This window comes from Anopheles maculipalpis, chromosome 3RL (assembly GCF_943734695.1).
Source record: "Anopheles maculipalpis chromosome 3RL, idAnoMacuDA_375_x, whole genome shotgun sequence".
NCBI lineage: Eukaryota > Metazoa > Arthropoda > Insecta > Diptera > Culicidae > Anopheles > Anopheles maculipalpis.
The window spans coordinates 78,083,613-78,096,259 of NC_064872.1; the positions used below are offsets into that span (position 1 = coordinate 78,083,613).

General features: G+C 45.0%; 1 protein-coding gene and 1 long non-coding RNA gene across 2 annotated transcripts; one reads left to right on the forward strand and one right to left on the reverse strand.

Moving 5' to 3' along the window:
* Positions 1-230: 230 nt before the first annotated feature.
* On the reverse strand, positions 231-3,264 carry LOC126561610 (ribosome biogenesis protein BOP1 homolog). The gene is made up of 5 exons (XM_050217869.1): positions 3,104-3,264; positions 1,461-3,024; positions 849-1,336; positions 480-775; positions 231-400 (listed from the first exon to the last, which is right to left on the reverse strand). The coding sequence occupies exons 1-5, from the start codon at positions 3,239-3,241 to the stop codon at positions 247-249; spliced, it is 2,640 nt and encodes an 879-aa protein (XP_050073826.1). The 5' UTR covers positions 3,242-3,264; the 3' UTR covers positions 231-246.
* Positions 3,265-9,159: 5,895 nt separating this feature from the next.
* On the forward strand, positions 9,160-12,077 carry LOC126563701 (uncharacterized). The gene is made up of 3 exons (XR_007607072.1): positions 9,160-9,217; positions 11,598-11,741; positions 11,890-12,077. It is a non-coding gene; the product is annotated as an uncharacterized LOC126563701 (long non-coding RNA).
* The last annotated feature ends 570 nt before the right edge of the window (positions 12,078-12,647 follow it).

Below are 12,647 nucleotides of genomic sequence, written 5' to 3' on the forward strand. Positions count from 1 at the left end.
TTCCTTCCTTTCCTAATAATTTTTTTAATACCCTCTACCATCTCTTTCCATTAATTATTTTAGTAAACTTTTTGTGTTAAGCCAAATTGGTGGACAATTTACTTACATAAATACATTTTACATTAGAGCAAATGAAACTCGTGTGTATTGAATAAAGTAGTGCCATTAAGAAATAAGTTTCACTTTTATTGAAGAAATACAAAACGAACCAGTATGCGCGCTTATCGGAATACTTCCATCCATAATTTACGTGTACAAACGCACCGTATTGTCTGCCCCGGACGAGAAGATCCACGGCTGTGTAGGATGGAATACAAGGTCAAGCACGGAAAAGTCGTTCACAATCTCGTGATTTTTCAACCGACGTAGCGGTACAATTAGAGGATTTTGTAGCAAATCACTAAAAGAGATAAAACAAAACGAATATGTTAAGATGCTATAGCTACTGATATGTAGTTCGGATAATTTCTGCAACTTACTTGTAAACCATGCCGTGCGAAACGACCACACTGCGATCATCACCGGCAGAAGCAAACAGTGGATAGCGCTGGTGAAAAGCTACGCCACGGATGGCCGAATTGTGAATACGCAACTGTTGGTACGGTTTGGTGGACAGATCCAGATCGAACCACATCAAACGCTTCTCGTACGTGCCCACCAGTAAATTGTCACCCTTCGGATGGATGGCCATGCTGGATATCCATTTGCAGCCCGGGTAAAGCTTTTTCAGCATCATCTGCTTAACCAGATCGTACACACGGACGTGTCGTTGGGTCTGTAATGGAAATTTAAAATTTTCAATTTTCATCTCTAATTAACTTTTCCTTCCACCATTCGCCTTTACGTACCGCAACAAACAGGCAAGGTTTTACCGGATGGAACAGTACACACTGCACCAATCCCTTGCTCTTCGAGAACGGCAGCTGTGAACGACGCTTGGACAGTTGATGGATCATAACGGATCGGTACGCAGCATCCGGCATGACTGTTGCAAAGTAATCACCCCGCCCATGCCAGGTAACCTGACGCACCTCACGGAAGTGCGTAATGACGATACGGACACCCGCTTTGCTTTCCTCCTCCGTTACCTCACCCCACTGGATCGCCGTCTGGATGCGCTCATTGTCCACCGTATCGGATCGGGGTGCTTCCGCCAGCAGATCGTCCGTCTTCTTTACCAGCATGTAATCACCCACCTTCGGATTGATGAGCAATACGCGCTTGCCGCTCGCTACGGCTACCAGTGAAATCTTGCTGTTCGGACACCAGGCTACCGAACGCACAATGTCACCGGTCGGTATCGTGCGGATGCAACGGGCGGTCGATATTTCCCAAACTGTGATGAAAGGCGAAATTAGATTAAAAAGTCGAAGCGAAGCATGAATACAAATGTGCTATAAAAAGGATTGATTTTCCGCGGCGCCCATTTTTCAAAAAAAAAAACCCCAAAGACAACTTACTCTTCACGGTCATATCATCCGAGCCGGTCACCAGATATTCGCCCTTCGGTTCCACGCTAATGCAACGAATCATGTTCGTGTGGCCCTTGTAGATAAGGTTCTGCAGCGTCGGGAATGGTTGCAAATCCCGCGGCGAAGGTAACTTCGGCACCAGATACTCCGGACCAACGGCAACACGCGTCCGCCGACTACGTGGACACAGATACAGATCCAAACAGCGCAAGAAACGCTCCTTAATGAATCTCCCGTACGCCGGCACTTCCCGCAAACTATTGTACTTCTGAGGCACAAACGGACGCTTCCTCTTCCACGGCTCATTCGCAAGCCTTTTCCACTGTTCCAGTTCCTTCTCATCGAACAAATACTCCGGCGGTGGGTTGTACGATTCGGCATGGCCCGGCAGTGGGCGCTTTGGTGCGACGACATGATCATGAATCCGGCGCATATCCTCCTTTCCATGGTCCGTTTGCCAAAGCATGTAGAACTTGGGCATTCGGCGGATCGCTTCCAGCCGGCGCTTCTCCGCCCTCGTCTTCATCCAGCCCATCTTGAGCGCGTGCACGTACTTGCCAATCTTTTGCTTTTCCACCTTGCTCGGCAGGAACGAACGCTTGCTGTCCGGGATGTTGCGTATCGGCATCTTTTCCACCTCCGACGTGAACCACTCGACGAACGGTTCGTAATCGTTGTACTCGACGTCCGGATTGCGTCCAGCCATGATGCGCTTGATCAGCCCGATGTCATCGTCCGACAGGACCACCTTCTGCCCGGTCTGTGGGTCGGTTACGGTGCGCCAAAAGTTGGGATCTTCCATACGCTGCAGAAAATCGTCGATCGCATCACCCTTCTTCGCCTTGATGATCCGCTTGGCGTCCCAATCGTACCCGATGTGTTTGTACTCGTCGTACCAATGCATCGGTATGTTGCCAACCGTATTGCGGATATCTTCCTCGTCCGATGTGTCACCGGCGGCATACTCGTCCTTCGGTTTGCCCTTCCTCTTCGGTAGGGTTGGGAATACACTCAAGCCACGTGTTTTCTTTTCGCCCTCGCCAAGCACATCTTCAATTCTTCCAAGCCTCAGCTCATCCTCGTCGTCCGCTGGAAGTGGGCCCTCGTCGTCAGACTCATTCCGTGTTGCCTTTTTCTTGTTATCCTGCTTAACTGGTTTGGCTGGTTTTGCTGATTTAGCGGGTTGCGCCGGTTTTTCAGATTTAGCAGGTTTGGATTCTTGCATTTTTTCTACATTTTCTTCCACTTCCTGTTCCTCTTCAAGATCCTCTTCGCTGCTATCCTCATCTTCTTCATCGTCCTCTTCCGATTCACTGTCGCTGTTTACATCATCGGCCGAATCGGGTTCCTCTTCGTCCTCTGCATCCTCATCATTATCGTTCTCGATCTCTTCCAACCTAGCACCAGTATCTTCTTCCGAATCTTCCTCCCCATCTGATCCAAGACTTTCGAAGCTTAACACCTCATCATCATCATCCTCATCGGTATCATATTCCCTATCCGAATCGCTACTATCTTCACCTTCATTATTGATGTTTCCGAGCAAATTTTCCTACACCCGAGTACGGGGACAAAACAACATTAGTTAAGGTTGGAAATCACACCAAAACACGATATGCCGGCTAACGTACCTCATCCGATGCATAGTCACTCTCCTCGTTGCTGTCTTCGGTCGATTCTTCCGCTTCCTGTTTTGAGGCGATCTGTTCTGCCTTCACCTCCGCAATGGAAGCTTTACGTTTCGTTGCCTTTTCTTTATTGGCAACCATTTTACCGACTAAATTAACAAAACACAAACGGCACACGGGTTTCTTTATCCGTTCCGTACAATGCGGGCGGCATGCACGTGTTGGCGAAGTTGTTTACGTTGGTGTGACAGCTGTCAAAAAACAAGCGGTATGCGTTACGCGTTACATTGACCGTTACGTGGTGCAGGGGGTGCCACTGTTCAATCTTAATTTCAATTTTTATTTTCTGCTTTTATTTATTTTTTGAAAAAATTTTCAATTAAATTTAATTAAATAGGTTTGCAACACGCCCTGACAAATTATTTCCCACCCTAAATGGAGCACTTCAGCTGTACATATGCAAACGAAAAGTGAGACGCCCAAGAAGCTTCAAGCATCCCTTAATCAGCTTTAAATCAGCTAACTGCTTCAAACATTTTTTTGTATGCATTGTGGATCAACTAGCAAAAGTTTTCTTTTTCGTATTTATTATAAGATAACCAATAAATTGGAGAGGATCAATGGTATATCAGTAGCGGCGCCGGATATTAACACGACCATACTGCATTCAAAAATCATTCTGACTGCTCTACCGTGGGTCTATTTCTCGATCCAATTGCCGGTAAATAAGGAAACCAAAAATGGCAAAGGCATCTTGAGGATTAAAGTGAATCAGAAGAAGATAGAAGGAGAAGGGGCGACAACGGAGTCATTCTTCACACGGGCGGACCAAGGTTCAAATCCCATTCGAATCGTTCCTTCGTACTGAAGACTGACTATCTAACTACGTGGTATCAGCAAAGTCTGGTAAGTCATGAGAAGACTAGCTTGATTTAGAAGACCGTTAAGCCAAGAAGAAGAAGAAGCGGGACGAGAAAATGAAACAACATTAAAAATTTGTAAAGGTATCTTGCGAATTTTTAGTGGGTAAAAAGAAGATAGAGTGAAAAAATTAATATAAAACTCCATCAATGTTAATCTATTTAGCTATTTCCACGTATTTTATTTTTTTGCTATTCATTCCACTGTTAAATTATAAAACTTTCTCTCCTAAGCATGAACGAATAACTTTTCTGAACTGTTTTACTACCCCAATATCCCACCATTGTACACATTCCAACCCAAAACCCCATTACATCCAAGGGTTCGGTTTCACGACCGTCTTTTGCAATCCATGTTATTGGAAGGAATTCATAACAACACTAAAAACTAACACCACAAAAACCGTGTGCTTCATTCAAGCAGCTGCTCTACGGAGATGTCTTTACGGGAGCGCACTGGCTTCTTTCCCGGAGGAATCGGTTTCGCTCCTTGCGGCAGGGAAATGCAAGCCATCGGAGAGCTGATGCTGACGGTGATGATGATAGGGAGGGTTATAAATTTTCCAATTGTTGATGTAAGCCAACACGCGTGCATTGAACAAGTCAGAGAGTGTAAGACAGAGAGATCGAGAAGAAGAGTTGAACGGAAAATTTCTCTCGCTTTTCCACCAACAGCAGCTCACACCCATAAGTGGCGCACACATCTTGAGGCATATATCTTCTATGTGTATTGCATGCGAGAGTTGAGGCGGCTTTTGCGATTAGAATAGTACGCACGCACTGAGCGAATGTGAGACCTGTATGTAGTAGCGACTCCAGTGTACATTCAAAGTTGGTATAAAAATTGTAAAACATGTGAAGATATAGTGACTTAGAGTTGGGTGTAGGATACATTCTACTGACCAAAACCACTCCAAGTTGGTACTGTTGGGAGGATTCCGGGGACATTGTCGGACACGGCAAGCTAAAGGATGCGAATCAAAGAGTGCGACGATTCCCCGTGAGCGAGTGGGTGAGAGTGGCAAAGCATCCGAACACGACACACTGCTCTGTAATGGTGGTGTAAGCTGTTAACTTTCTCACGGGAAAAATTGTTTGCTCCACATGCCCCCACTATCCCATTTCCCTCTGGCACCCAGTGCGGACACTTCTTTGTCGGACACTGAAAAAAAAAATAATCGGACGATCATTTGCTCTCTTTTGAGTGTGCGAGAGAGAGAGAGAGAGAGAGCGTGCTTTGAGAATAGACGAAAAAAATTGTAAAAACCACCTGAATGCCTGCAAAGTGCGCTGGCGGATCTGCGAGCGAAATTAAGTGCAGGGAGTTTTACACGACAAAATTCTCTCCCCACAGCCATGGCAAAACGGAGATCGAGGAGTTAGTATAGTGCCAGCGGACTAGTAAGTAGTGCCAGTGGTTAGCAGTTAAAAATAATTGCACCCTGATCGGATGGGCCCACCATCGAAAACGCGAGGTACGGTGCGTGTACAGGTGCGATGCAAGGTCCAGTAAGAAGCAGTAAACAGAGTCGTACTTTAGGTGTTCGGTGCGTCCATTAAATACTGCGTTATCGAACATCCTAGGCTAGTGGGTGAATCGTTCCTGAATTACTTTATGCACACGCATACACAGGCACATGCACGCAAGATTATTGGAGCTGTCAAAAAATGGAACCCCCTTTTGAGCGCACTCGGAAGATGTAGGAATCAACGAGCCACACAAAAAAACCCCTCTCCAGTCTGTCCAGCGATGGGGAAAATCTGTTTTACGAGAGAGCGAAAGTAAAGTGGAAGTAAGTAAGAGAGAGGGAGAGAGCGCGAGCAGTGAAAAGCACCAAAGAAAAGGAAAACGCGTGGAAATCTCCTTCTCCGATGGAGGCGGCAGTGTATTTTAACATCTGCATATGATACGCTCCCTTCTACAGATGTGCACGTTCGAGTGTGTATGTGTGTGTTATTATTATATTCCCTCTCTCACCGTTCCCGCCCTTCTCTCCCACCCATTAACCAATTTCACACTCAACGCTCTGTAACCGTGTATGCGTGTATGCGTGCGAGCGTTTGCGTACGTGTGCGTGTGCTGTACTATAGTTAACGCCATATTGGTTTTTGTTTCGCCCCACGGAAAAACGGCACGGGAAATTGGGCGCTCGCACAAGCTTTGGTAAATTCGTGTGAAAAACTTACGCCCTGTTCAGTGTAGTGTCCATTCGGTAAGGCAGGAAAGTTTTTCCTTTCCCATGCTGGTGTTAACGGGGCGTATTAGGCGTACAGTGGTTTCCTGTGTCTTTCGCTGTGCGAACCAGCAGCAAAACACGTGCAAGCAACAAAAAAAAAAACGGGATCCACGGGCAATCTGAGATCTGTGCGAGGAATCGGTTATCGGTGGTGAACTCGCTCATCCAACAAAGCCGTGTGGTCCACCTGATTTGTTGGTCTTCGGTGTTCGCTGCTTTGCATAAAACGTGTGTGGTTTACATACGGATCTTAGTAAGCAGGGTACACAGTTGGGGCAGGTTTCGTACCGTACCGTAGTTCGTCCGATAGCCTCATTGTTCCGTTCCAGTTGTGTGTGGTGGGAGCAGTGTGGGTGTGAGTGTTTGTCGTTCTTGAAGCAGTACGGGCAACGAGCTACTCTTCCCGAAAGGTGGAAAGTGTATCCCTAAAGGAATGGGAATACGCTACATCTAGTGTTCCATGATGTGTTTCCATGGTGTTGTGGGGTATTACTCATTTTTTAAGTTGTGATTGTGTTGGAGTGATTGAAAAGCAGTTTTTTCCTGTTGATGTGATTCACCTTCAGTCTTTGAGTGTATGTCAGAGCAAAGCAAATGAAGCAAGCTGTTCCATTCCCAACCCCCCAACTGGAATCCTTGAAGTGTTCTGAAGACTCCAAATCATACTTTCTTTCACATATTGGCCTATCCCCAAGTGTGCAAAACCATTCCTTTACACCGGATGATATCAGAAATCAAAGCCCTTATTGGTGTGTACGCGTGTGTATATGTGCGTTGCTTCGTGTACAACGAGTTGCGTGGGCTCGTATGTTCCGCAAAGCACAGTGAGCCAGAAAGCAAGTGAAAAGAATGCTTTTTGTTGTTGTTGTTGTTACACCACGCTTCTTTTGTTAAACCACACACGGATGAGACGAACCAAATAATGATGATGGCGATAATGATAATGGCTCCTCTAGTGAGGGTGGTGGTGGGCAGTGTGTATAGATAGGAAGGCACACTTCGGTTTGAGCAGGGCCAGCATCTTCTTATCAGCGTGAGCGCTGGGTGAAAGCTTTGGTGTGGCTTGCTGGGCCACAATGACGCTATTAGAGCATATGCACTAAAGAGAACAAATACAGGCAACAGCAACAACACAAGAAAAAGTGCTACAACAAGAGAGTATGTGTATGTGTTTGACAGAAAAAGAGAGAGAGATACATGGTACGACAAAAAAGAAAGAGAGAAAGCGAGAACGAGAGAAAGAGAGAGTAATTACTAGTAGAGTATAGTATTACACCTAGATATACTGACAGTTGTGTATGAAAGTATAAATTTGCGGCAATTTAATAATTAATTTTCTTATAGTTAAGTTATTATGCTTTTGTGCCTTTTGTCATCAGTAGATATTTGAGGAAAACTAACTACTTCAAATATAAAATGAATGATGAAATGAGGCACATTGTAAATACCATTCCGAGAGACAGGTAGAATGAGAGCGAGTGAGAAAGCTTGTGAGTGAGAGGGAGAGAAGCTGAGGATTCGCAAAGGAGGAATCAAACGAATTCTGATTCCGGTTTGTGTATGTAAAAACATTTTCTAATCGGACATGCTAGTAAGTGCCAGTATCATAACTTCGAACGGGCAAAATGGGCCCAAATCTTTGGAATAAACTTACGTCGAGCACTGTTTGTTCGTCACTGTGTTACTGTTGAGCTCAGCTTCCCAGTTCGCTTCCTTACTCCTATTAGTGCTGTTGGTGCTCTTGGTACTCTGATGCAACGATTGATTCAACCTAATCTTCATCAGCCAGTGCTATCGTTGTGGTCATCTCTTTTGTCTTGTGCTCTTCAATTCATTACAAAAAAACCCGTGTACATGTGCACCAGCAAGCAATTTGTTAAGGTTTTTATCTATTTTCCCCACATCAGATCAAGCAAGAGAGAGGGAGAGAGCCTGTTAGAACATAGAACATAGTGCAATACACCCAGTGGCTTATCGGCGGCGTATCGGCGTTCAAGTGTGTGATCGTGCAGTTATCCTTTATCGGTGACCTGATGGTAGTGTTCGTGTGTGACCGTGGTGCTAAAGCAGCGACATTTGTGATTTAACAGCATACATCGATCTTGGCTCAGACTCATCTGGGACGACCGCAATCCAACATCCAAACAGACCCACAAATACACACACACACGCTCGCATAGGATATTCGCTTGCTCGTTATGCTCGTGGTTCCGGTCTAACATCAAATCGACAACAATCCATCGATAAACTTCGCTCATCTGCTGCTTACGATGGCAGTGTAGCAGTGTTAGCACTTACGCCCAAACAACCAAACATACGTGATGGTAGAAGTGTAGGTCAGAGCAAGCTTACTACCTTCAACATCAACATCGTCACCTGGAGACAAACCCGGCAATATGCGGCACTAAGAATGGTCACACAATCCGGCCATCGCTAGAAGGTATCGAACGCGTAAGCAACAGGAAGAACTGCTAGGACCATTTTCGTGACGGTTATAACCGAAAGCAACTCCGCCCCATATTATGCGTCGACGGTAACGGCATGTGTTTGTGAGAACTCGTCGGTAAGGTGAAGAAGCCGGCCAACAGCGGGAGTACAAACCAATCGAATCGAAAAAGAGGCACACCGAAGGGCTAAAAGCAATCGTAACATACGAAACAAGCAGCACACCAAACGCAAGCACCGATTGGACACAAAAAGAAAAAAACGCAACAACGACGAATAATTGAACGCAGAGCAGAGGCTGGCTTTATTTTAATTACTAACGACCGAATCGAAACGGCAGTAGTGGTAGCTGCGTGTGTGTGCGTAGATGTTTTGCTCACATACACTGGCGGTAAAACGGTCCTAACAACGACGGCGTAACGATCATTTGGAGGATATTCAAGCGGACAAGGTGCAAAAGCAGCGCGAAGCCAGTTCGAATTTTTATGCGTAAAAATTCGTTTCTACCAAAACAGGTGAGTACTGGAGCGATAGTTACGTTTTGCTTGTTACGTTGCTTGTTTTGTCCTTTTAGTTCCGTAAGATTTACAGTGCTGGCAAATAGAATAGGACAATCAATTTTTCATAGTATTGGGTATCTCTTGCTTCTACTTTTAAACTGAAAGAATACAAAATTCATTTTTTTTTATTTTTTTAAACTATTCTAATAATTATTGATTGTGAAAAAAAGAAGCTTTCCACATGGTTTTTTTATTTCGTTCATCATCATAAGAGTGTTTTAATTTGTTTTAGTTCTTCTTCTTTTTTCCTCATACTTTCTATGTACTAAACATAATTTATAAATTCGATTCCCTTTTCTTTCGTTTTTGTATTAACACCATTTGCGTGAAGCGTTGGCATAATTTATGAAGCGGATATTAATTTTTAAAACATTTGACACCACTTTTCACCAAGCACCTTAAAACCTTCGCACAACTCTTGAAGCGCTGCTTATAGCACGCTGAGCAAGTGTTTAAAATTTTTTGTCCCACCTACCAACCGCGTAACGTTGGCGTTGATTCCACGGAATTCAATTATTTAAAGCTGTTCTCAGCCAATGCCATCGAACCAACAACAAAAAAAAAAAACACCGCGGCACAGGGCCAAAGGCTCCTTCGAGCAAGGGAGCTTCCAAATGGGTGTTAATCCGTAATGAGGCAGTGGTGTGGCGTGGCAGATGTGTTAATCGTACGCACCAGCAAACTTTACCTTTCCCTACACGACACGGAGCACATCACGCCTTTACAAAATACACACACACACAGAAGGATGTTGTGTGGTCGTGGAAAACGTTCCTCCCTGCCGATTTGTTGCGGAACATGACGATGTTTGATCACATCCACCACCACTACGACACTGCATTGCTCCTCGCAGCGCGTAGCTTCAACCAACGGTTGAAGGTGAGAAGTCAAAAGGCTTTCCGTCAAGCGGACGGTGAAGTAAATCTTGCCCGTGGAGACGCGAACGGACGGTTGCGTGGCAAAACGGTTGATGTTGTTGTCGTGTATGCAATCTCTCGCGCGCTGTGCGAAACTATGTTGTGTTTTATGCTAATGGTATCGATTGCCAGGCAAATAATCGTCCGCATCAGCAGTAGCGAAACGGCAAACTCTGGTTGGTAAAGTACTGGGCGCCTCCACTGGTGATGGTGGGTAAAGTACTGGGCGCCTCCATTCACTGTTGACAGATGAGGCACAACCGTGGCATGTGCAAGCGAGATCGATTTAATTTTGCGATACACATCACCATTTATGCTATTAAAATTGTATAGCATTTTTTTTTTCGGGGACGAAGCACAACTAGTTTTGATTGCGAGATTGCGCGCGAGTTGTGATGAGTATTTAAATCAAATGTCTGCCAGTGGATTAAAATAAAGCTAATCGAAACATAACCTTTTCATTACTGATTCGATTGAGCAATGAATGATGAATGATGCACGGTTGCAATCAAACAAGCGTATGCATCAGTTAGTATTTGTATATTGCGTACAACGGCACATACGCAACGAAAGCATCCTGATGAAAGCTATAGCTGAGGTAGTTTTTACATTCATTTTCAAGGATTGAAATAGAATTGAGTAATAATAAAAATAGTAGAAGAATGAGTTGCAGAGCTAGATAATTAGAATAATATCCTACGAGCATCGTATCAATTTATCTGCCATGCAAGCAGTATTTTCGCTAATTACCTGCAGTGAAGGACAAAACAACATCCCTCCCTTTTACATTTCTACAAAATCTGCTGCTCCTATACTACTGTCTGGCACTGTATACTGTACAGCAAAGCAGACAACATCAACATCGGTTGAACGATTTTCGGTTCGAACCCTTAATTAACCGTGTTGACCTGATTCCCACCGTGCCACATGCAGTGTGACAACCAACCGTACCGGGGTTGAGGTTTATTATTATTATGTTGTTATACTTTTATGCTTCCTTGCAATGTTCTTGCTCTTGCTGCAAGAATGGTGCAAGAACCATTTGTGCTCCCAAACGGAAGCAGAGCATGGGGATCGATTGGTTCTGACAGACTCGTACAGCAACAAGCATCCCTCTATTGGGTCGCCGGCAGTGGTGCCGTGATGAGGTCGCCGAAACGTTCGCTAGCGGTAAGCCGTTCGGATTCGTTCATAATTCACACAACCCAGCCCAGCCCTCTTCTGGAATCGATCGTTTGAATTCGTACCGTTGAATCATCATTTTCTAGCTAGCTGCCGCTTTTGTTCCTTTAGTTGTGATGATTTATTCATTTGCTGTACTTATTTTTACCATATTTTGCTGCCATGCTTCAGCAGCTATCATCCTTCGACGATTTTGTTAACCTTTTGCGCTCGTTGATTGTTGGTTTTTTTTTCAGAAAGCATTCCTGGTGTGGTTTGTGTGGGCGATGGCGCTTGTGGTACGAAGGGCGACCGGTGTCAGCCCTGTCTCGCTAACGATACGCTCATAAGCTGAAGTTGTTTGACACGCAAAACAACTTCCATCGCTTCTTCAAGATTGGGTAGGTATTGGAAATGGGGGGGAGGGGGGATAAAGATCATTGGCCCGCACTAAAGCAAAACAACAAAAAAACAAAACCGACGACAAAATCTCGCTAGTGCATGAAACACGTGTAAATGTGCGGTTTCCGTTCGTTCTCTCCATTTCAGAATGTCCTGCAGCGTAGACGGACTGCCGGCGGGGTGTAGACTCCGGGGCATGGGCTCTACCGTTCAGAGTGGTCCACTTAATTCGTCTTTGAGTGGAGCGCAAGAATCAAGCAACAATGTCGTGCCGCTACAGCGAGCGCCATCGCAGAAACCGTGCTGTTTCTGCTGGTGCTGCTGCTGTTCCTGCTCCTGGTAAGCAGCCGCTTTACGCTCAGCTCCGGTTGCTCCGGTTTGTTGCTGATTTCGATTTCTTTCCCCTCTTTTTTCTGTGTTTTTTCGCATGCCTCCACGGGTACCTCCGCTTACGGATGGATTGAAACGAATTCGATCGAATGCTACTACAAACATCCACCATCAACGAACGTTTTAACATTGCACCACCATCACCATCATCATCGTTGCCATTTGCCATCATCATCGTCATGCTCCAGGGCTAAGTGGTAAGTGCTATTGAACTAGCTTGATTCCGTAAAAACATATTTTACGTTCACCTCCCGGTGATGCAAGTACATAACTATGTGCATGAGAAGATATAAAACAAATCTACCAAAACATACATGAAGCAGAAAATGGCTGTAAGTGTAGCACCCGATACGAACGTGTACCGTAGCCATCACAGGATTTTCTATAATTTACGCCAATACCTTACCTTACCGGTCGATAGAAACTGGACCAACCCTAATACTGGCCAACCGGCACTCCGGCAGCAGTAATGAATATATTTATTAAAAAATAGCTACCCAATGTCGGGTGCTAAA

What these genes read in the sequence shown, in the direction of transcription:
- LOC126561610 (XM_050217869.1), bottom strand. Translation starts at nt 3,241, where the DNA reads ATGGTTGCCAATAAAGAAAAGGCAACGAAACGTAAAGCTTCCATTGCG. An exon ending in GGATGATATGACCGTGAAGA is followed by an intron (nt 1,337 to 1,460) that starts GTAAGTTGTCTT and finishes CTTTCATCACAG; the next exon opens with TTTGGGAAATATCGACCGCC. An exon ending in TCGCACGGCATGGTTTACAA is followed by an intron (nt 401 to 479) that starts GTAAGTTGCAGA and finishes TATCTCTTTTAG; the next exon opens with TGATTTGCTACAAAATCCTC.